This window comes from Ochotona curzoniae, unplaced genomic scaffold, assembly GCF_017591425.1.
Source record: "Ochotona curzoniae isolate NIBS_2020 unplaced genomic scaffold, NIBS_Ocur_1.0 contig_4105, whole genome shotgun sequence".
Taxonomy (NCBI): domain Eukaryota; kingdom Metazoa; phylum Chordata; class Mammalia; order Lagomorpha; family Ochotonidae; genus Ochotona; species Ochotona curzoniae.
The window spans coordinates 6,045,014-6,069,502 of NW_024466129.1; the positions used below are offsets into that span (position 1 = coordinate 6,045,014).

Consider the following 24,489-nt stretch of genomic DNA (forward strand, 5'->3'; position numbering starts at 1 on the left):
ACCTCCACGACACATGCGTGGTGAGTCGACAGTGCCACTTTAACCCCGGGTCCTCAACCCCTGCAGTCACAGCTCAAGTGTCATGCGGATCGAGAGTGCTACAGCAGTCCGTGCTGCTCGTGGAAGTGTTGGGGAAAACCAAGTCGGCTTCTGAGTTTCTGGAGCACCCACTACAGGCAGACAGAGCGAGGTGCTGCCCTGAGTAAGACACAGTCCCCGCTCCCACCCTTGGTCTGTGGTGAGAAAACCAGGGAGCTTAAATACACTCAGTAGTGTTTCTCCAAGGCTTGTTTTCAGAACTCTCAAACAGAGCTCTTGATTTAAAAAAAAAAAAAAATCCCCTGACAAACAACTATAATCCCTTAACTTATATCCCACAATGATGGGGATAAATTGAAAAAGCAGCATAATCATATTCTAAAGTTTCAGCCTTCCCTCCCCTCCCTTGAAAGGATAACTGCTAAAATGGAGTTCAAGTTTATGGATGTGTATGATGCGGGGGAGTGACAAGGAAGAAGGTGGGACATCCAAGTTCTCTTGGAGCCACGACAAGGAGATCCACCTGGTGGGCAGGTGCCTGCACTGCAGCTCAAGGTGACACACTGACAGGCGCCCCCAACACCTGTCGCTACTGCCCCTCAAGTCCTTCTCTTAACCCGGGCCTCCTCTGGAGAAGCAAGGAGGAAAAAAAAAAAATCAAAGCTTCCTTCCTTTCTAACCAAAACTGTATTTCCTCCTCAAAGATGCTAAACTCTATCCAAATGAAACATTTTCCCCCTTGGTATTCTAAACTCAATCAGTATAAATACTCTTCGCTGTTACAAGTTTTATTAGTACCTGCTACTCAGCAGAGAATGAAAAAGAGAGAGAGAGAGAGAGAGAGAGAGAGAGAGAGAGAGAGAGAAAGCCTGCCCATTCCATATAACACTGCCCTGAAGAGCTGTCCAGAGGGGCTCCAAGGGATGGCCTCACACCTGTTTGCAAATAGCTCATTCTGTTACACTGAAATGGAACTGTGGCTCAACAGTGGACAGAAGACAGACTCAGGTAGAAAACTCCCTGCTCAATTGCGAATTCCCATCTTTTTAAACTAATCTTTGCTTGGGAGGAAAAAAGTTTCATGTGTTGGATTCTCCTTGGCAAGCGGGGAGGGAAGTGCTCACCAAGGTTTTAAAACGGAAGTAATAACCCGGATTGCACCTGACACTGCCAACACCAAAACACCACACCCACCAAATTCCAGACAACCAGGCATCCTAACCGAGCAGGGAAGGAAAAGAGCTATTTTTTTTTTCAAGGACAAAACATCTTTGAGTGTCCACCTGAGGCTTCCTGATGCATTCCTTCAATCACACATTCTTAAAATAGAGGTGCAATGACAAAATAAATTAACAATATTCCCCATATGATCTGTACAAACAAGCACACTGATTGTGAGGGGGCAGGATTATGTGAGGGGAGAAAAACTTGTGGGAGATATTAAACTGGGAGTCATTCATTTCAAATCCCCAGAGCTAGGATGCCTGCACGCCCCCCGCCACTTCGCCGAGTTGTGGGTAAGCTGGACTAGAGGGGGAAGGAACAGAGAGACAGCCACTGGGCCCGCACCAGCTTCTCTCAGCCACAGGCCTCCGGGCCTGGCCACTGGGTTCCTAAGAGACCACCCCGCTGGCATTTTAGTGCACAAGCAATGAGACAGCTGCTTGGGTGTGTCAGCACCCAGGTTCCCCCAGAACCTGTGGGGACCACTGTTTTCACAATCAATGCTGATTAATACCCTCAATGCTGCCAGGAATAAAGATGGCTCGCCCAGCAATATGTTTAAACGGCCACCAATACTCAAAAAGAAGAAAAAAAAGTCGGTCCCGGTACACTGAGAAAACAACACTCAAATGGGAAAGTGACTCCTGCTAAACAGTGTAAGATTTTAGGAGGCAATTTCAATCTCCCTGGTTCCTGCACCAACCAATATACCTGTGACAGCCAGCCCAGGAGCAGAGACCAGACCGACTCTCTGGCTTTATACACTAACAGCGCCAGCTACAGGGCTCGCTACAGCAGCAGCCTCATGGGAGCGAGGTTAACAGACGCTTCCAGTAACCTTGACCTAAGCTGCTCCCGGTGCATTCTCACCTGCCCTGCCTTGTGCTCCACCCAATTCCTCCAGCCAGTCTTCTGGCCTGGCCCGGCCCGGCCCTGCCGCCCTGTGGAGAGCAGCGCTGGCCAGCGCCTCCCACCTCCAGAGAGCCGGTGGCCTTTTCTCCCTTCCCTTCCGTAGGACACACACGTGCCACAGCTGACTCCTTCCACCACTGCCTTGCCCCCATCTCATCCACCTCTCCTACACTTGGGTGGTTTGCCTGGCGTGACTAGTGAGATGAACCTGTAAACGTGAGAGCTCGGGGAGCTGAGGGACTTCACATGAGCACACTCAAGCATCAGTCTTTCGTATCTTGGAAACAAGAACACAGGAAAACAAGTCCCTTTCCCTCTCCCCGCAGAAATGTGTGCACTCGCCCAGCAGGCTGGCAGTGGCTACCTCTGCACCACATCGCTGATCTCCTGCACACACGACAACAAGTTATTAAGGACGGGGTTTGCCCCGGCCACGCCAGCAGCTGCTGAAGACACCTGCAGCTCCTGCAGGCTCAGTTCCAGTTTGCTCACGGCCTCTCGGAAGGCAAACTTGTTGCGGGTTTGAGGGATGCAGTCCACGTAGCCTGAGCAGTAGTCGAGCAGCTGGTGCCCAGTGTCCACCAGCTGGCTGTTGGGCACAGGCTCTGTGATCGCACTGGACAGTAGGTCAGCACACTCCAGCAGGGCCTCTTTGCTGATTTTGTCTGCTGAGATCTTCTCAGCCGCCTGCTTGGTTTTCCTCAGAGCCACTTTCGTACCTGCTGTGCCATTAGCCAGAGTGGCTGGTGAGATGGAAGACGTGGGTGGAGGCACTTGAGGTGGAGGCACAGCTGGCCTCCCAACTTTCCCACTGATGGGCACCGGCCCTGGAGCTGCCTTTTTTCCTCCTTCCTGGGTTTCTGGTGTGGGCTGACCTGCGCTTGGGGCGGACGGCTCTTCCGCAGGATCTGAGCCTGGGGACGGATGCTGCAGTAGTCTCATCACTGGTGGAGGGGGCGGGGCACACTTTGGTTTTACCCGTCGGGGCCGGTCCTTGTCCCCAGAGGACGTGACCTGATGCTCGGATAAGAGCTTGAACTTGTTCCCCTGAGAGTCCGTGCCGATGAGCTGCACGTCAGCCGGAGTGTGTTTCAGAGTGGGAGAGATAAGGACTGGCACTTTGTGGTTGTGAGTGGTTGGGAAGACTGATGCCACCTTGGCTGGGGAAGACCAGCCCGGCTGCTCTCCGTCATCTGGGACTCCAGCCATCCCAAGGCGGGCCCCACCATTCCTCTCCTTGCCCTTGGGAGCGGCTGCCACTCCAGCTGCCCCCAGCCCCGCAGAGTCCTTCTCGGCAATGGCTGGGTCGCCCGAGGGGGCCCGGAGAGGAAGCGCTGTGGCTCCCCGGGGCAGGAGCTTGGCTTTTGGTCTCTCCCTGGGCGCTGCAGGCCCTTCCTCTGACTTTTTGGGGAGCATGTCACTGGCCCTGCCCACATTCTCTTCTGGCTGGGAAGAGGTAGACACTGTCCTTTCCAGCTGGAGTCTGGTCCTCTGGCAGTTCCTGGGAAGGGTCATTGCCATCCTATCCTGCTCTGGAAGCCCTGAAGACATGGAAGATGTAGAGTTTGACCTTGGAAAAGGCTTGGAAGTGTCATCACTGGCTGTGGGTTTACCTGCTCGTAAGCCCAGTGTCTTTTTGATTAAACGTGGCGTAAAGAAGCCCGTGATGCCAGACCACCCGCCCCCAGCAGTGCCACTGCCCGCACTGTCATCATTACAGAGGTTCCTCTGTGCAAAGCTCCCCCCGTAGCACTTGGGTGGCACCAGGCTTGCCTCTTGCTGGGCAGGAGCGAAAGACAACCCATCAGCATGCTGTGGGGAAGCAACAGATGAGAAGTTACCCGCGAGTTCGTATTTCTTTTGGGGCTGATTCTCCATTTCTCGGAAGGAGCTGCTGCGTTTTGGGGGTGTCGGGGCACTTCTCTTCCTCATGAAGGAGCTGAAGAACCCCCCCTTCCTGTCCCGAGTGAAACACGTCTCTTTGGCATCTTCCAAGAGGCTGCTGGGTGACTTGTCTCTGTGCTTTCGAGGCAGTGCCGGGGACCCGCTGGATGCCTGTGCACTTCGAATGAACCCTGGTCAGAAACAGCCAATCAATAACAAGCAGACAAGCAGTAGATCCACTACAGTTCCCAAGGGTCAGTCCTAAGTTTCGCCAGCAATAATGAAGTGCCAAGTGTTGTTTGGGTGCACGGGAGATTAGTAATGCACAATCACTTTACAGTGATGAGTGGTTTCAAATGCAATGTGGTTATAACTAGGGACAAATACCCTGCTCTGTGCTCAACCTGGCCTCATCCGTCAAACCCAATGAATAAGCTTTTGCCAGAACTGGATGGAGGGTAACGCTGGGAACTGGGAGCAAAGGGCACGGAGTAGGAGACAGAGTCGCAGGTCGGGCAGACAGGTTAGGACTACTAGTGCTAGCAATGCCGAACCCAGGACGAGAGCGGTCAGAAAGGGCAGGTATGAAAACAGGCAGAAGAGCATCTTACCCTATGCTGCTTTACACAAGTCAGCTGCTACCCTGACTCTGCCTGCACACAGCCCTTACCTGGGGCCGAGTTGCAAGCAGGATTCTCGGTGGCATCTGGTAGCCCTTCGATATTCTCCTTGTTCTCCAACTGTTTCTTCAGCGTCCGCGTCTTGGAAGGAAGGATGGGCAAGCGGGGCAGGTAAGGAACCACCGATGACGAGGAGGCAGCTCGCCCAAGCTCCTCAGCTACCTCTGTGAGAAAGACCAAGGAACTGAGAATGACGCAACCTCATAAGGAGAAAGGGGTCCGCACTTCAGGCAGGCACAGACCCAAGCAAGACCTGAACAGCAGAAAGCAGAAGTGTGTAACACACACTTACACAGTCACACACGAGGTTCCCATGCCAGCTGCTTCTCAACGTAAGGTCTGCAGATAAAGTCTGTGCTCTTGAACGTGGAGAGGTTCTTTCTCGTGCTAGTACAGCTTCCAAAGTGCTAACACAGCAACATTCACTTGTTTCTAGTTTTCAGCTAATAAGGACTGCTGCTGGGAATATCCAGCTACGGATCCTCTGTCTCACAATGGAATGCATATCTGCTTGGCACAGGCTCAGAGAAACTGCTGGGTCCATGCATGTGCAGCTTTAGAGTGACTGTACCAGGCCCAGCGCTGTGGCCTAGTGGCTAAAGTCCTCACCTTGAATGCGCCGGGATCCCATATGGGCACCTGTTCTAATCCCAGCAGCTCCACTTCCCATCCAGCTCCCTGCTTGTGGCCTGGGAAAGCAGTCGAGGATGGCCCAGGGCCTTGGTACCCTGCAACCGTGTGGGAGACCCAGAAAGAAGTTCCTGGCTCCTGGCTTTGGATTAGCATAGCACCAACCGTTGCGCTCACTTGGGGAGTGAATCATTGGACGGAAGATCTTCCTCTCTGTCTCTCCTCCTCTCTGTATCTTTGTAATAAAAATAAACAAATCTTAAAAAAAAGTGACTACCGATTTATACTTTTTCTAGCAGCAGTGTTTATAATTTCTGCCTCCTCTGCTTGCTTGCCAGCATCAACTTATTCACTTGAATTTAATCTTAACCATTCTTGTAGGCATGTCTAGGTATCTCACGTGGTTTTATTTTGGAATTCTCTGTGATAAGTGCTGTTGGCTATGGTTATTGCTCATCAGTATGTTCTCATTTACTGAGTGTCTGTTCAGATGTTGAACCAAGTGGATAAACAGAGAGGAATGAATATTCTAACTTTTGGCTGCACATTGTGCTATAAATGAGAACAAATGAGATTCCATTTCATGCAAATGAAGTAAATTAGGCTCATAAAAAAGTGTTCATCCCATTAGTAACATTTGGATGAGTAAAACTTGGCAATGGTGTTGTGGCTTTGTTATTCATTGCTGAACAAAAGCAAAGAAGGCAACAACAACTGTAAAATTTTATAATTCTTTTACAATTTTCTGGATAACTAATTTGCTCCGAGAGCCAGGGCAGACATTGTCTGTATTGTCAGGTTACAAGCTCTGAAGACTAAACCTCCCAGATGTTGGCAACTACATCTCACACCATTTCTTCAAACTGATGATGGATTCAACTAGTGGCAGAGAGCAAAAAGCAGAGAGCTGCTGGGACAGCTGTCTGAAACTCCTGGAGGGTCCCAGGCTTTGAGCTGTCCTCAACTGCTTTCCCAGGTCATAAGCAGGAAACTGGATGGGAAGCGGCACTGCCAGGATTAGAACTGGTGACCATTTGGGATCCCAGCGCATTCAAGGTGAAGACTTTAGCCACTAGGCCACAGTGCTGGGCCACAGCCAACTAATCTTTGACAAGAAAACAGAAAACAGGGAAAAAGCCTGGTCTATTCAACAAATGCTGTTGGGACAACTGGTTAACAGCCTGCAGAAATAAGAAACAAGATCCACACCTTTCACCAAACTTTTGGAAGAAAAAGTTGGAAATACTTTGCAAGATATAGGTGTAGGCACTGACTTCCTAGAAAAATCATCAAATGCAAAGAAAGTCAAGACCAAAATAAACAAATGGGACTACATCAAACTAAGAAGCTTCTGCACAGCAAATGAAGCAATCAACAAAGTAAAAAAGCACCAACAGAGTGGGAAAAAAATCTTTGCACACTATACAGAAGACAAGGGGCTAATTTCCACAATATACAAAAAAAACTCCAGAACAACCATAACAACAAAACAAATAAACCAGTCAGAAAATCGGCAAGGGAAATGGGCAGATACTTTTGAAAGGAACAAATCCAAATGGCTAACAGGCATATGAAAAAACGCTCACGCTCCATGGCAATAAGGGAAATTCAAATAAAAACAACACTGAGGTTCCACTTAACTCCAGTAAGAATGTCCCAAATACAGGAAACTACCAACAACACCTGCTGGTGAGGTTGTGGGGAAAAAGGAACCATTACTCCACTGCTGGCGGGACTGCAGACTGGTTCAACCACTATGGAAGTCAGTATGGAGAATACTTAGGCAACTGAAAATCTACCTACCATATGACCCAGAATACTACTCCTAGGAACATATCCAAAAGACTTGTTACATGCGAAAGCAATGTGCGACCCTGTGTTCATTGCAGCACAATCAATAATCGCAAAAACATGGAAGCAATCTAAATGCTCATTAACAGAGGACTGAATAAAGAAACTGTGGTTCATCTACTCCAGGGAATACTATTCAGCTATCAAAAAAAAAAAAAAAATGAAGCACAATACTTTGTGGCCAAATGGCCCAAATCTGGAGACCATTAAGCTAAGGGATATGAGCCAACCCCAAAAGGTCAGATGTCATATGTTTGCTCTAATATATTATGATGTCAAATCTAAGGATTTACCTGCAAATTTTACGTTATGCACTTCCTAGCTATTTGTATCTTTCATAATAAGATCTTATAATGCAATCCATTAATCAATCATCCATAAGAGACTGCTTGTCATCACCCAAGATCGTCAATGTCCCTTTAACACTGTATTGCTACTGCCTGTAAGTAATGATGGTGTAGTCCTTACTGCACTTTCATTAGTGCCACACGGGACACATGATGGCATTTATTCCTACATGAAGATGCTGGACAGTCTTTCCCCACCCTAGTGTCACACTGCTACCTTTGCTACATGTTCCTTAACTTCATGTGGATGAAGGTTCTTCTCATGGTGGACTGTACTTCAGCGGATGCACAATGGAAGCGTAGCAGAAATGAACACGTTCATAGGTGGAAATAGAAGTTTGTCTCCATGGATGCAGTGCAAGGTGGACTCGCAGCGAAATGGCTGACAATCTCCTGCCCTGTTGCAAGATGCCTCAGTGGCAGCATGATGGACTTGTGAAAATGCACAAATGACACCCATTGCAAGACTGGAGGGGAGTGCAGCGGGGGAGGGGAGGGAACTTCAAGAAGGGGAAGAGAGACCCCAGTGCCTACTAAACTGTTACAAAATTAAAAAAACAAAAACAAAAAAACTTCTGAATTGGGCCTGGCATGGTAGACTACCAGCAGAAGTCCTCATCTTGCGCGTGCCAGGACCTTATATAGGTACCGGGTTCTAATCCTGGTAGCCCTGTTTCCCATTAAGCTCCCTGCCTGTGGCCTGGGAAAGCAATGGAGGACGGGTCAAAGCCTCGGGAGCCCGTACCCACATGGAAGACCTGGAAGAGGCTCCTGGCTTTGGAATGGCGCAGCTCTGGCCATTGCCGCCATTTGGGGTGTGTGATTCAATAGATGGAAGATCTTCTTGTCTCTCCTTTTCTTTATATATCTGACTTTCCAACAAAATTTTTAAAATAAATAAAAATCTTCAAAACAAACAAACAAAAAACCTTCTGAACTGATAGACATGGTACAGAGCTTCAATGGCTAAATCCTTGTCTTGCAAGCACCAGGATATCATATGAGTGCTGGTTCATATCCTGGCTGCTGCCACTTTCCATCCAGCTCCCTGCTTGTGGCCTGGGAAAGAAGTGGAGGACGGCCCAAAGTCTTGGGACCCTGCACCCACATGGGAGACCTGGAGGAAGCTCCTGGCTTCAGACCGGCTCAGCTGTGGCCATTGTAGCCACCTGGGAAGTGAACCAGTGGATGGACAACCTCTCTCTCTTCACATCTCCTTCTCTCTGTACATCTGCCTTTCCAATAAAAATGAAATAAATCTTAAAAAAAAAAAACCACTAGAGCAATCAGACAAGTCAACTCGCCTGATTTCCTCTCTTTGTATTTTCTCTTGAATTCAAGTGGTCAAATCTGTTCAATTAGGAAGAAAAGAAAACTCTGAAAAACAAATACAAAATTTGAGAACCAGTTTTGTCGTCTTTCTATCTTAATAAGTAAGAGTGATTTCCCACCTACTGGCTCACTGAGCAGCTAGGGCTTAGACAGGTGGGAGGCTCACTTGGAAGACAATGAAGGACAAGAAACAGGGTGTCACGCATTGTGCAATTTAGAGAAGGGGAAGAAGAAAAGAAGTGTGACTCATCTGCCAGGAACAGCACCTGGAAGAAGTGGCAATATACGGTAACAAAGAGACGAGCTCAAAGATCCATGGGGGGATGAGCCAGAGACGTCTAGGTACAGACTGTGGTTCAACTGAGGTTTGCTTAATTTTTTAAAATTATTATTCATTTTCCACGCTATTTGAGTCACACAGACAAGAGAGCTGCATCTCTCCATCTTCCATCTGCTGATCCATTTCCCCAACATGTCATAAAACTGAGGCTGGGTCAGACTGAGCCCAGGAGCTGTCAACTCCAGCTGGGCCTCCCTGGTGGGTGGCAGGATCCCAAGTCCTCGAGTCACCCTCTTCTACCTGCCAGGCTGTGTGAGCAGCTGGACTGGAAGCAGAGCTGGAACAACCCAGGCACACTATACTGGAGGCAGGACCTCAACTGTCGTGCCAAACACCTCCACAGCATATCAATCGAACATTCAATTATACAGATGTAATAATTAATAGTCTTCTAGATATTTAAGTTGTTCTTAATTTTTCAATATTAAAATCTAGCCTCTAACGCATTCAAAAAGTTATAAGTGTTTATGCTTAAAAGGACTACAAGTTTATTAACTTGATGAAGAAACAAAATCATTTTCTACTTAAAACAATTTTTGATAGTAAGTATACTGAGAAAGACGCACTATAAAAAGCAATACAGGAACAATAAAGGCCAAAAGTTAACTTAGTATCTTGAGACAGTCACAAGCCACAAAAGTCGATGACTTCTAAAGTATTATTCCCATCGTCATCACTAGCGACACCTGAAACTAGTCACCTACAAACACCAAAGTCACCAGTCTCTCACCTTCAGAGATGCTCGAGTCATGGAACATGGTTTCAAAAGCTTGATGTGTTTCGGCAAAAGAAGGCCTGTCCGCAGGGCTCCATTTCCAGCCTACGGAAGAGAAAAGGAACATTAAGAGCCCCCAGAAGGTCAGGCAGCCCGTGCCTGGGGTGCTCTGCCTCAGCCTGTTCACTGTGACGGGGATAACAGCTGCTTCTCCACTCCCGGCTCGGTGATGAACCCACCGCTAGGTGGGCCTCGGGTCCTATTCCCCACTAAGAGGATGAGGGCAGGTGGGGAAAACAGAAGCAGTAAAACTTGTCTTTGAAACTCAGTCTAATTATACCAGATACTTAACTCTACACTCAGAAATAGACTAGCGTATCAGAAAAAAGGAAGTTGAAGTTCGTATGTGCAAAGGGTAAGAGAGAACACCAATGGTGAATGAGAAAATCACCTAAGGAAGGGCTGACAAACTCAACTGTGACTCATGACTCGCCTCTATCCCCGCATCTTGAAGCAGGCGCTGGTGTTTACTCATCCCCAAGCCAACCTGGTACACTGGTCAGTCTTTAGCTATCTCATCTAGCTGCAAGCAGCCCTCCCCTATTGTGATCTCTAAACCCAATTTCTTTAAAGTGTTTTTTTTTTTTAAACTGGGTCAATACTCAGGTCATAAGCGACAGGTTCTTAGGATTCCAGTAAGTCACAATGATAACAGGAAAACAAGAGACCAACTTTCCAAGCAGCACAGGGCTGGATTCAACCTAACAATACTCCAGAGAGGTGTTTCCAATTTGTTAAGCACTCTGAATTGCTGCCGTAAACTTTCAAAGTTATAGACAATACTCACACGCTCTCATTAGTTCATACACTTTGGGCGGGCATCCCTCTGGTTGTTCCATCCGATACCCTTTCTCCAGCAGATCATAGACTTGCGACAGGTCAATACCCGGATAGGGTGACATCCCGTATGTAGCAATTTCCCATAACAGTACTCCAAAAGCTGCACAAGGATTACAAAAAGCACTACGTATTACTTCTTTATAAGACTAGCTAACTTCTCTGTTAAATTCTGGGTTACATTTACCCCTAGTAATAACATTACCACGTCCTGTTCTTAACATGATTTTTCCTGTCCTCTAAGATACCTGCCCCAGGAACACTGCAGGCAATTCTCAAGGCAGTTTTCTTTGAAATATGCACTTTGGACTGGTTGTGTAGTGCATCAGTGAATTGCCACCTATGACAGTGGTGTCCCCAGTGCTCCACTTCTGATTCAGCTCCCGCCTAATGTGCCTGGGAAAGCAGCAGGCCATCCACATGAGAGCAGGACCGAGCTCTGACTCGTGGCTCCAGACTGGCCAGCACCCAGGCACTACGGAGCTCTCCTCACCTCTCTCTCTGTCTCTGCCTATCAAATAAGCACAGCTTTTAAAAGTATACCAACCTCCAAATTTTTATTTAACTAGTTTTACTCCAATGAGATACAGCAAACTATAACCATGTAAGAAATCCTTGCCTTGAACACTCCAGGATCCCATATGAGCACCGGTTTGTGTCCTGGCTGTTCCACTTCCCATCAGCTCCCTGCTTGTGGCCTGGGAAAGCAGTCAAGGACGGCCCAAAGCCTTGGGACCCTGAACCCGTGTGGGAGACCGAGAAGAAACTCCTGGCTCCTGGCTTTGGGTCAGCTCAGCTCTGGCTGTTGCGGCCAGTTGGGGAGTGAAACAGCAGATGGAACATCTGTTTCCCCTTCTCTCTCTAAATCAACCTTTCCAATAAAAATAATGAAATAAGTCATTAAAAAAAAAAAGGTGAAGGGCAGGAGCTGGCATCGATAGCTACATTGACTAATCCTCCACCTGCAAGCACCAGCATCTCATATCAGCATCAGTTTGATTCCCAGCTGTTTCACTTCCACTCCAACTCCCTGCTAATGACCTGGGGAAGCAGTGAAGGACAGCCCAAAGCTTTGGGACTCTGTGCCCACGTGGCAGATCCAGAAGAAGCTCCTGGTTCCTGGTTTGGGGATGGCTCAGCTCTGGCTGTTGCAGCCATTTGGGGAGTGAAACAGCAGATAGGAAATCTTTCTCCCCTCCTCTCTGTAAAATATGCCTTCCCAACAAAAACAAATAAATCTTACTTTTTTTTAAACAAATGGAAGGGGGGTAGTATCCAACCATTAGAACTGTCTTTGAACTGCCTAATACTTTTCATGGTTTTAAAGTCAGCTAATCAGAGGACTGAAGTGAAGAGGTTCATTCATACTCCACAAAGGAGCAGGCATCTAACCGAGTGGTTTGCGACACCGGCTGACGCCGCAGCCCGCAGGGGACTGCCTGGCCTTGACTGCTGCTTCCAGCGTGACTGCAGCTTCTGCAGCACACTGCGCGCTCTGCGGACACAGACTTCTTCGTTGTCAACCTTGCTCTTCAAACTTACTTCTGTGTCCAGTCCCTAGCAGCTAGGAGAGACGCAGAAGTGCTTGCTGAGTGATTCAAGAAGGGTCAAGGTCAAAGCAGAGCCCACTAAATGTCACGTGAAAGAGACCTGAAGGGACCAAGGTGATACACGCAGGGAAAGAGTGTTCCAACCTTACCCCACACGTCAGACTTAATGGAGAAGGTATTGTAGGCAAGACTCTCCGGTGCCGTCCACTTAATGGGGAATTTGGCCCCCGCATGAGCAGTATAGGTGTCTCCTGTCATCAGTCTGCTTAAGCCAAAGTCAGCCACTTTCACCACGTGGTTTTCTCCCACTAGGCAGTTGCGAGCTGCAAGATCTCTGTGAGATAGAGAAGCCTAACATGACTCCATGCAGATGGTGAGAAAATGGCCACAGATGCTGTATTTTTTCGTGCTACAAGCAGCACTGGTAAGTGCGTGCTAACAAGCATGATGGCATTCTATGACAATCTACCATGGCAAAAAGTCGCTAATGACACATCACTCCTAGCATAGAGGAAGTTAAGGATCTTTGCAAAATGGCTTCCTATCTGTAAGCAGCTGGGGTAGATTTCAGAGTGGAGCTATCGGTGGCTTTTCCCTAGGGCTGTTCAGTTCTTTGCCAAGACAGAAAACTACTTTAAAAATTCAGCCACTAGGGGCCCGGCGCGGTGGCACAAGTGGTTAAGGTCCTCGCCTTGCACGCCCGGGATCCCATATGGGCACCGGTTCTAATCCCGGCAGCCCCGCTTCCCTTCCAGCCCCCTGCCTGTGGCCCGGGAAAGCAGTCGAGGACGGCCCAAAGCTTTGGGACCCTGCACCCGCGTGGGAGACCCGGAAGAGGCTCCTGGCTTCGGATCAGCATAGTATCGGCCGTTGCGCTCACTTGGGGAGTAAATCATCAGACGAAAGATCTTCCTCTCTGTCTCTCCTCTCTGTATATCTGCCTTTCCAATAAAAAAAATAATAAAAATAAATCTTAAAAAAAAATTCAGCCACTAGAGGGAGCATTTGGACAGTGCTGAGCAAGAGAAACCTTTCCAGTTTTGGCAGTAACAAAGGCTCCTGGCACTTGATCAGAGGGTGGAGGGATTACAGGTTAGACACGATATCATTACTTCATTATGTGAAAGCTGTAACTACTTCCTTCGTTCATGGGAAAGCCTGGGAAGGGTCTCACTCTGCTCCTTCATCTCTGTGTCAAGCAGGATGACTTCACGCTTAGTCCCAGCAGTGCCCAGGCTGACGCACCTGTGGATGAAGTTCTTCTTCTCTAGATACTCCATGGCAGACGAGATCTGAGTGGCCATGTAAAGCAGGACGACTGCAGTCACCTCCTCGCGGTTGCATTCTCGGAGATAATCAAGCAAATTCCCATACGGCATGTATTCAGTCACAATGTAAAAGGGGGGTTCCAAAGTACACACACCTGCAATTTGAAGATTAGAGCTTTTTTGTTCTTACTAGTACATATTCAAACAATGCATTTGATAGCTCTCCGAACTAGTTTGGTTGTAATCTTTCCCCCTTCTCAGCAAGCAATCAGGAAGCTGGTTGAGAGGCAGGCACCCGAGCCGGCAGGTGAGACACCTCCTGGGACGGCCGCTTCCGTGCCGGAGTGCCAAGGTGCCAGTCCGGCTCTGCTGCAGATGTCAGGGTTCTGCTGAGGTGCACGCTGGGCTGCAGCAGGCGACAGGCCCAGTACGAAGGTCCCTGGCTGAGTCCCTGGCTGAGTCCCTGACCGAGTCCCTGGCTGAGTCCCTGACCAAGTCCCTGGCTCAGCCCCAGCTACTGCAGACACTGGAGAAGGGCACCTACGGACAGATCTCTGTGTCACTGTGTCTTTCCCCTTTGAGGGGAGAAAAGAGCAAGGGAGAAGGAAGAAAAGTTGAAAAGGGAGTCCTTGTGTCACTGTTTTCTAGAAATCATATGGCTATGAGTATCTGCCTATTTGAGCAGATTTACTCGCATTAATTCCATACAGGGCCAAGAAGATTATAATTAAATAACTTCGATTTGAAAAGCAGACAGGGAGATTTTCCATTTGTTGGTTTGCCCTTCCCGCCTCCACCCCTAAATGCCCACTGGGCAAGGCTGAGGCCTTAGGGACTAAGGACTCAAGTCAGCACCTCCCACGGAGGTGGCAGGTACCAAGTCCTTGGGCCATCACCCACTGCCCCCCCACTCCCCCGAATGCACAGCAGGACGGAGACCAAACCAGAAGTGCAGCAAGGACCTAGGCCCAGGTACTCTGGGACAGGCACAGCCATGGCACCACATGCATTCCCAGAAACCAAAGCTAGTTCTTTCCATGCTTGGATTCTCCGCCACACAACCTGGAGACTGTGAACTCCACCTCTAACAATGCTTTGTAAAAAGACCTTAACGTTTGCCATGTTCAAGGATTTCACTGATAGCAAATTCCTTATTTGGACAAATTTGTGCATCCAAAGAAACCAGCCCTATTTTTAAAAGGGAAAAGCTTTTAGTCAAAGGTTTCTTTGCAGTCTGCACGGGTGTAGAGCCAATCTACGGCATCCAAGCACTTCCTGCCGCCAGAGGACCAGGGGTTTGGTTACAAGCTTTAACTGCTTTTCAATTATTTATTTTGCTTGTTTAGAATTTCTTGATGTTGTGAAAATATTTAATGACAGCTGTTAGTCTGGCACCATTCTAAAAGCTCCGGAGTCGGAATCTGGAGCAATGCCCACCAGCTCAACAGTTTCCTGTAATGAAGTCAAGATCAGGCCGCTAAAGCAGGACCTGATAAGGAACGGCGGCGGGGCTGGGGGGCAGCATCAGAGAAATCGGGTTCACGCACACTTCCTCACCTAACAGCTGTACCAGATTCGGATGCTTGATTTCCTTCATAACTGCAGCTTCTTTTAGGAACTCCTCCACTTCCATGGTATCTTCCTGGGAAACAGAAAGGTGCGGAGAAAAAAAAGGGACAAGCCCCTCTTAATTGTTTAGTCAACTTACAACTCTAACACTTCAATTTTGAAAGTAGAAGGGAATGTCTTTTAAATACTTCGGCATGGCTTTATCACAGTGCAATGTGCTCTATGGAAGTCTCAAGACATCCTTGAACACGTTACAAACTTCAGTAGAAATTACAAGGGTGAGTAGCATTCAGCAACCATGTCCTATCAGCAACCAACACAGGCCAGGGGCGCTCGGGCTGGATCTTCCATCCTCTGGCAGCTCACTCCTCGGGGGTCTCGGCCTTGAAACCAGTTCACAGACCACACTCCACTGTTCAGCGCCCACCGTCCCGATCAGATGATGAGCTTCTCAGGGAGAGATGCATCTTCAGCACTCAGCTTATACTTAACAAGCTCACAGCAGGAGGAAAGCCCTTCTGCGTGCTGGCCTGGAGCTGGCAACCCTGTAATTTTGCTTCAGCAGACCCAAAGGAGAGAGCGTGGGATCAGGAAAAATGGTTTCTGGAAACAGTACGGACAAGAAGTGACCCAACACATGGAGAGGGGAGAAGTAAGGACAGAATAAAGAGTGAGCCCCATGGTTCAGACAAGGGCTAAAGAGCTCTGCGCTGCCCAGGGTGTCCTCAGGAAGCCAGCAGCCAGGGAGTTTTTGGAAATTCTAATTTGCCTCTAACCTCCTACAAGGTCTGCACTAACAGGTTCCAGAAACATTTTGCTCACGCATGGCTTTCACTGTCTTGCAGTTAATAATCTGCCTTTGCAATGTCAGCAGTGACACTGGAGTTAATCACTGCAATTTGCTAAAACGCTTGCCGATCAGTGGGTGGAAAGTGTTTCAAAGTTAAAGGGCACAGCAGTATTTCCAAGGGATTTGGCCCAGAAGAGCAGGCTACCTGGAAACTGCAATTCTGGGCAACCCACCTTGAGCGTTTTCACGGCAACTGTAAGGCTGTATCTCTTCCACACGCCGACGTAAACCTCTCCGTACTGACCGCCCCCAAGCTTGTGCTTCATGGTGATATCTGTCCGTTCCATTTCCCATTTGTCATGGATGGGGGACACCCCATAGACCGTGGGCTTATTACACTTGGGTGCAGGGTAGTGCAGGGTTGTCACCAGCCCGTCAGCCACTGTGGAGTGATGGTGAACAAGCTCGGCCAGGGTGCTAAAGCGACTCTCAGCGGTCACGTACACCTGGCCAAGAAAAAGAAAAGCGATGAGGGACTTTGGCCCAGACTTCACCTGCCTGAAGCTACAGAGAGGAAAGCTACTCTGAGGCCAGTGAACACGTTACACGACGGCAGAACTCCCGCTGTATCTTATTTAAGCCAATCTCCCAGTTCTCCCTGAGTTAGTGAAGTACTGGGGGAAATTATTCTTCTTTTTTTTAAGATTTATTTTTATTTATTTATTTTTTTATTGGAAAGGCAGATATACAGAGAGGAGAGACAGAGAGGAAGATCTTCCGTCTGATGATTCACTCCCCAAGTGAGTGCAACGGGCCGATGCTATGCTGGTCCGAAGCCAGGAGCCTCCTCCGGGTCTCCCACGCGGGTGCAGGGTCCCAAAGCTTTGGGCCGTCCTCAGCTGCTTTCCCGGGCCACAGGCAGGGAGCTGGATGGGAAGCGGGGCTGCCGGGCTAGAACCGGCGCCCACATGGGATCCCGGGCGTGCAAGGCGAGGACCTTTAACCACTTGTGCCACCGCGCCGGCCCTGGAGGAAATTCTTAAAGACAGTTTTCTGGATCACCCAGCTCACTGACCTCCAAATATTTCTAAGCACCAGGACTCTGAAGTCCAACACATGAGGGAGACAAAGAAGAGATCCTCCGATTGAAGAAGGCAACCACCAGGTGGACTCCTGCGGGCACCTGGCCTCTGGCAGCCACCAGCAAACTGCCAGGACCTTTGAGTCCTTCGCCTGTACGTAGGCGTCTTTTGTGTTTGCTTTCTCACATTCAACTTCTTTTTTTACTGACTATAACCCACGTCACAAAAAATTCACCATTTTGGTATGCACAGGTCAGTTTCCTTTGTTGTTATTTTTGTTATATTCACAACTCTCCGACCATCACAGAACTCAAATCCAGAACATTTTCATCGTCAAAGGAAATGCCAGTCAGCGGTGGTCCCCATCTCCTGGCAGCCACTGCTCACACGCACTGATCTGTGAACCTCATTTACAGCAGGCAAAGGCAAGCTATTTGTAAAGGGCCAAGTAACAAATACTTTAGGCCTGGGTCAATGTTACAAGCACTCCACACTTCCCAGTAATAACCATGCATAAACGAGTGGGTGTAGGCTGGTCCCAATAACGGTTAAAGTGGGGCCGAAGGAAGGCCATAGTTATTCCTGACTTCCATTGGCAGCAGGGCCGTGTTCACACATCTTGTTGCATGGGACTCCATTTCTGAATATGCTAGAATTTCTTCATCAGTGCACTAGCTATCACAGAACACTGCTAGGAACACTGCTGTGCGTGTTCTGGCACACACACACACTCATCCCTGTTGGTGTGCAAGCAGCAGCAGAACTGCTGGGTCTCTCACATTATTATTTGGTTTTATTTGCTTTGGTCAACAGCATAGTACAGATGGCGGCACAAAAGACAAAGAATTAATGATCTGCCCGTTTCTTACTTTGTACTGGTTACGATATCTTACATAAATAATTTAATTTCATCCTTACAATAATCCAGAAAGTGGGATGTAATGATAGACTGGGGGATCGATGCTTACGTGCGCTCACAACCGACTGGCACAGTGACAGCCAGCCAGGTCCCCCGCCCCAAGCCCCGCTTCCCCTTCCATGCAAACACTGAGAGAAGGATTAGATAAATGAGCCCATAAAACGTACACTTCAATAAAAGAAAATCCCGTTTCTACAGTTTATAAAGTACAACCGTTCAAGTTTAAAATACATTCTGGCACAGTGCTTTTCTTTTTATTTTTTTAAAGATTTTTATTTATTTCTTCAAAAGGCAGATTTACAGAGAGGAGAGACAAAGATCTTCCATCTACTGGTTCACTTCCCAAGTGGCGACAACAGCTGCAGCTGAGCCGATCCGAAGCCAGAAGCCAGGAGCCAGGAGCTTCCTTCAGGTTTCCCACATGGTGAGGGTCCCAAGGCTTTGGGCCATGCCCTACTCTTTTCCCAGGCCGCAAGCAGGGAACTGGATGGAAAGCAGGGCAGCCAAGACAGGAACCAGTGCCCATATGGGATCCCGGCATGTGCATGGCGAGGATTTAGCTACGAGGCTATCGTGCTGGACCCATACGTCTAAATCTTTAATGTGAACTTTCTCAGAGAGATCGTTTTTATTAACATGTAAGATTAATTTACAAGTTCTAGAGCAATATGCAGCGTCGCCCCTCATCCATGTTTTGACTTGCCTCAGTCTCAGTTACAGCCAATGTAGTAAGATACTCTAACAGCGGCTAGTGTTGTGGAAGTGTTTAAGCTGCTGCCTGTGACACCAGAACAGCAGTTCAAGTCCCGGCTGCTCTGTTTCTGATCTACCCCCCTGCTAGTGCACCTGGGAAAGCAGCAAGCTGGCCAATGCACTCGGGCCCAGCACCCAGTGAGGACCAGTGTTGTAGCTCCAGTCTGCCCCAGGCCTGGCCGCTGTGGTCATTCAGGCTGTGAGCCAGCAGATGGGGGATCTCTCAGACTTTCCCCTTCTCTGTAACTATGCCTTTCAAGTAAATAAACAAAAAACTTAAAAAAATGTATTCAGAAAAACATTCACACAAATTTTCTTTATACTATATTGTTCCAGCTGTTTCTATATCTCACTATTATTGTTGTTCATCTCTTATTGTGCATAACCTACACATTAAGCTTCACTCACAAGTGTACACATAAAGAAAGAACCTGCAGCACAGAGCTTTGGTGTTGTCTGTAGCTCTAGATTTCAACTGGCAGTGTGACAGCAAATCCCACTTAAATGGGAGATGGTCTTGGCAGGTATACACCTGTGAAATGACCACTAGAAAGGCTCACCATTCTTCACCTCCAAATTTAGCTTATCATTAAACTATCAATACCATTTGCTTTCAATTTCCATTACCTAGCATCTAAAGGCAAAGCCGAGACCGCTGGGGGCTCCGCCAAGCTGGGTCAGAGCAGCCACCGACACGTATGAGATCTATAGTGGGAACAGGCCTGGCTGAGGAGTTAAGAGGACACCCTGTCTGGGTTGTGGTTCCCACTGGTGAGTGCAAAGGGCCAGAGTGGGGACTGTGGTCTGGTCTGTACATGGCTACAGTCTCCCTCAGCATGGGTGTGGACTGGGTCTGAGGTGTGCCAGACTGGGCTGGACTCCAGTACCCACTGGAGCTCATGAAATCCAGGATGGGTGTAGGATGGGCCTGGGCTAGATCTCTGTCTCTACTGTGCCATTAGTGAGCTGTGTCTGGTTATAGACCAGGCTTGGCTGGGCTGTAGCACCCAACAGTAACAACTGGAATGGATAATGGCAGGTCAGGAAAGGTCACTATTCCTGCTAGGATGGAAGGTGGACTAAGTAGGGCTGGCCCAAGGACCCATCAGTAGGCCCAAGACTGGCACTGGGAGAGGTTCTGATGGAGGTGCTTGGGGAACTCCTCTGTTGGGACACAGTCCCTGCAGGTAAGTGCAAAGACCAAGCCAGGTATTGGTACCCACTGGCATACATTTGGCTCAGATTTGGGGCAAGCCAGCCCAGGCCAGTTCATATCATCCCCGGCAAATGCGAGCACCAGAATGGAGTGTGGGTCGGGCTGGGGTGGGTCACAACACAACTCAGTTCACATGAGGGCCAGGATGGGGGCCAGCTGGCTGGGCTAGACTGTAGGCCCCACCAGTGGGAGCCACACTATAGCACCCACTGGCAAATGCCATTTTCAGCAGGCCATGCCCGACTGGACCACAGCACCCAACCAGCACACGAGACCCAGCGGCGGAGGAAGTGAAGCTAGTAATGGGGCTGCATGGGGTTCCCCTGCTGGACCAGAACTCCCATTGTGAGCATGAGAGCTGGGATTGGGAGCAGACCAGACTGGGCAGAGCTACAACATGTGTTGGCCTCATGTGAGCTGGACAGGGGAAAGTCAGGCTGGGTTTACTGTTCATACCTGTGCATTCATAAGCAAAGTGGGTGAGGGTTGGTTGGGCTTTGCCACAGCATCAGCTGGCAGATGCTGGCACAGGGAGCTAATTTTGTCATGTTAAACTGCAGAATCACCTGGAGAGTGCAAAATCCAGGAGTGAGAGTGGGCCTAGTAGGGAAACGGTGGGCCCTTCCTTCCTGAATTGCCACTCTTACTGGTGAGCATGAGAACCAGGACTGGGACAGGGGTGGCTAGACAGAATGGCACCCACCAGCATATGTTTTGGCTGGATAGTGGGGCTGGTTGGGTTGAACTAGGCTTCATTGCCTTTTGACATGTATAAAAACTGAATGGGATACGGGACAGACTAGACCAGTCTGTTGTACATATTGGTAAGCACAGGAACCAGGGCAGGAGGCTGGTCTGGTAGGGATAACTGGGAGTCACCCAAACTAGGCTGCAGCTCCCACTGGTTAATGTGGCTCCCACTGGCTTAAGTATGTGATGGGTGGGCAGGATCGGGCTGGGCTGCAACACCCATTGGTTTGTGTAGAAGACAGGGCTGGAGACAGAACTAACCCAGCAATTGCAACCACCAGTGCACGTGTTAGCTGATTGGGGCAACAGACTGTGCTGGAATCAGGTCTGGCGTCACCTCAGATGACGTTTCTTTGGGGATCTCCCAACGAAACCACTGGACTCAGAACTTTGACCATGGAGAAAATTGCAGGTTCCATGGTCTAACCATGGGATGCTTGCATCAGACCTGTGCCTCCCCAGTGGCTTAGATGAAACAGTGGACAGCATGGCCAGTTGCACATGGAGGATATGATGGCACGTTAGAATCTGCAGAGGACACCTGGTACCACAACAGATGATGGAGGACAAATTGGTCAACTGCCCCAGCCAAGTTAACAGTGATAATCTGGGCAAACAGAGACTCTAAGGTGGACTATGTCAGCCAGTGGATTCTGTTTGGAAAGGCGAGATTGGCAGCAATTCAGAACTGCTGAACTATCAAAACCACTTGAGCAGTGCCCTCGGAGCATGACCCCCGCACTGGAGAACCTGGGATGGGTGGGAGGGTGGCTTTTCTCCTTATCTCGCTCCTTCCCCCAGATACAGGCAGGGGAAAAGAGGATGTGAAAACAATGGTCTTACCCACTCTCCCCTAGCCTCTGACCCTTTGCGCCCTAATAACTATGTAAAGATCATCAACAAAATTAAAATAAGGAAAAAAAATTTCCATTACCATATTCTTTTGGAAACAGTAAGGTTTGTCTCACATGCCAAACAGACTCAACTCCTAAGGCTAGCCCATGCTTGTTTCATGTCAAATCTAGAGCCCACTTTGGTTATTCTGAGTGTCCACAGAGCAGCCAGCCCACCGCTGGCCGTGAGTCCTGGCAAATCTTACCTTGCCGTCTGTGCTGGTATTGATCCTGTAGTGATACACACGGCCCTCGTACCTGAGCGAGATGGATAGCTGCCCAGGGCTGCTCTCGCTTTCTCGCACCAGGAAGCTGCCGTTGATGAGACTGCTGAGCAGGTACTCGGCCGCGCTGCGGGACACCGGGCCATGGTACCAGGAATGCTTCTCCAAGCTGTTCACAGGAGTGATGTAGTTGCTTGGTACCCAACCCTGTCCATTCTTAGAACGGACTTCACTCCACTCGCCATTCTGGTTGTAACCGAGGACTCGTAACTTTTCACCTGGCAGTGAAAACACAGACCAAACGCTGTTAAGATTTCCTTTTACAGTGAAGCAGTATTCTATCAAACTTTAAATTTATTGAAAAATAAACATATAAACTTTATGCTAAAAGCTGTCTTAAATGATATAAACAAAAAGCCAAACTTGACTGCTCACTCTACCCTGAGAGATCTCTTTAATTAGAATGTAAACCACAAAAGCATAGTGAGATGTGGCTCAACATATTTTTAAAGGTTTATACATGTTGTGGCTGGTATTAGCTTGAATGTGGAAGGTTTGACCCCCAAGCACTTATATTAATGATACTAAGATGGCAAAAACATAACTGAATTTGTTGTTGGGGTAGCATCCTGGCACAGCAGCCTCAACAACAGCTTTGATGCCAGTATCCCATACAGGGGTGCCAATGAAAGCCCTGGCTGCTCTGCTTTCAATCCAGCTCCCTACTAATATGCCTGGGAAGGCAGCATTATATAAATACTTGAGTTGACTATATTAAGTATGTGAGTCCCTGCCACCCACGTGGGAAACTGGGATGGAGTTCCTGGCTCCTGGCCTGACCTGGCTGTCATGGTATTTGGAAGTGACTGAGTTGGATCCTGAGGGTGGAGCCCCTATAATTAATGTAGTTGCTTTATAAAAGACTATGCAGCCATAGCCGTACCCGCTCTTGTCACGATGCTCTGGATTACCTTAGGACTCTGCCAGCATCAGCACCAGTCCTGATGCCAAATCAACAAGGACATGCTCTCAGGGATTTGAACCTTCAGAACTGTGAGCCGAAATATACACTTCTTTTCTTAGTATTTCACTATTTGTGACAAAAGCTGACTAACACAACACACCATCTAAAAACTGTCCTTAGCAAAGTTTATATAGTAATAAAATGGAATGCAAAGAAAGATCACTCAAATGACTGAAAGTGATGCAATGTTCACTTTAAAGAAACATAGAAAATTCACTTTCCTTCAAAGTAGTTAATCAAAGAGTATATTTTACATGTAAATAGTTCAATGCTGATCACAAGCAAGGAGTTAGGGATAAGACAGGTTTACCAGCTAAATTTCATTTGGCACCAAAGTAGTAATATCATCTATGTAAACAAACCACAAAAACACGGATCACTGAGGGGCAGGGCAGGGCATGGGAGTAGGTGAATCAGCAGTGAAAACTCCCAAACACAAGATTTTTCCACACTCAAGTGTTAAGAGTGAACAGTTTCCAATTTCCGCCCTACTCCCCATGAAGAATGAATCACTCCTACTCATTCCTGAAAAATTGGTGTGGAAACAGAAGCTGACTCTTACAATTGGAACCCCCCAAGCCCAAGTCTCTCTGCGGGTCTTTGTAGCAGAGCTTGATTTCTCTAATAAAGTTGAACATAACCAAGTTAGACTTTAACATGCCTCTTACGCCCATACTTGAAGCATGGGTTAAAGGCTCATCTAGCAAAACACGGAAGGCGAAAGAGGTACCGTTAGTGATAAATGTTACAGAATCTTTGTAGTGCCTTAAGGCTCTGATCATTAAGAAATGCAAGGCTTTAAAATAATAATCATAATGCAAGCCTTTGTACGGAGCTCATGCTGATTTCCTCTGCATCAAAAAAGCAGAAGGGAAGCTAAATCAATAAAAAAGGCACATGGCCTGGAAGTCATCAGGTAAAGGCTACTGAGGAAAAACTCAGTGGTCTGGTAAGCACCTAGCTTTTGCCAACAGTCTACAAAAATGTTTGCCATCAGGTAAGTTTCTGCTAGGCTCTAACTCCCACCTGAAACAAGTGGATTTAAGAGCACAGCAGTGTGCATGTGCATACGCGTATGCAGGAGACACTCAGGACCTGCACACAGATGGCAGTGTGTCTGGAGTGGCAATGGATCATGCCAACCACACTGAGAGAGACAAGACAGGACCTTGCTAGCAAACCTGAAGAACACAGTGTTGCTCTGTGGCTTTTCATTATTGATCCGCAAGAACTAGAGGCGAGGATTAAGCACCAGGTAATTACACACATTCTATCCTACATAAGTGCCTTCCTTAAGAGAGTCGATCATGGCAGGCTGTTTAATTTGCACAGCCAACCCCCTGGTTGCTGGTTTGCTTGCCTTCTAGCCCAGAACGTTCTGGCAATTGTGGAAGCTGACCGGGCATGACCGCCAGTGACAGCAACACTGATCCTATCTGCACAGGAATCCCAGGGAGAATTCACTTTCTTAAAATCAATCAAAATTCCAGCTTCAAAGAAGGTACTAAAATTAGTACTAGTGTTTTCTTTTTTAAAAAATATAGTATCTTTCAAAAATAATAAAACAGCCTCAGCATGATATCAATTCCTGTTAGGAAGA

At 48.1% G+C, this 24,489-nt stretch overlaps 1 protein-coding gene across 7 annotated transcripts in view; it reads right to left on the bottom strand.

Moving 5' to 3' along the window:
• Positions 1–2,166: 2,166 nt before the first annotated feature.
• ABL2 (ABL proto-oncogene 2, non-receptor tyrosine kinase) overlaps positions 2,167–24,489 on the bottom strand; it is a 98,144-nt gene continuing 75,821 nt past the window's right edge. For 4 of the 7 annotated variants that reach the window (XM_040984331.1, XM_040984330.1, XM_040984329.1 and 1 more), the window contains 10 exons: positions 21,848–22,143; positions 16,262–16,534; positions 15,227–15,311; positions 13,647–13,824; positions 12,551–12,735; positions 10,802–10,954; positions 9,970–10,059; positions 4,730–4,903; positions 4,017–4,250; positions 2,167–3,716 (listed from right to left, as the gene is read on the bottom strand). In XM_040984331.1, coding sequence (XP_040840265.1) covers positions 2,536–3,716; positions 4,017–4,250; positions 4,730–4,903; positions 9,970–10,059; positions 10,802–10,954; positions 12,551–12,735; positions 13,647–13,824; positions 15,227–15,311; positions 16,262–16,534; positions 21,848–22,143 — 2,849 coding nt within the window. In that variant the 3' untranslated portion in view covers positions 2,167–2,535. Of the gene's footprint in view, positions 4,251–4,729; positions 4,904–9,969; positions 10,060–10,801; positions 10,955–12,550; positions 12,736–13,646; positions 13,825–15,226; positions 15,312–16,261; positions 16,535–21,847; positions 22,144–24,489 lie in introns of all 7 variants that reach the window. The other 3 variants (XM_040984327.1, XM_040984326.1, XM_040984325.1) reach the window with 1 other exon arrangement.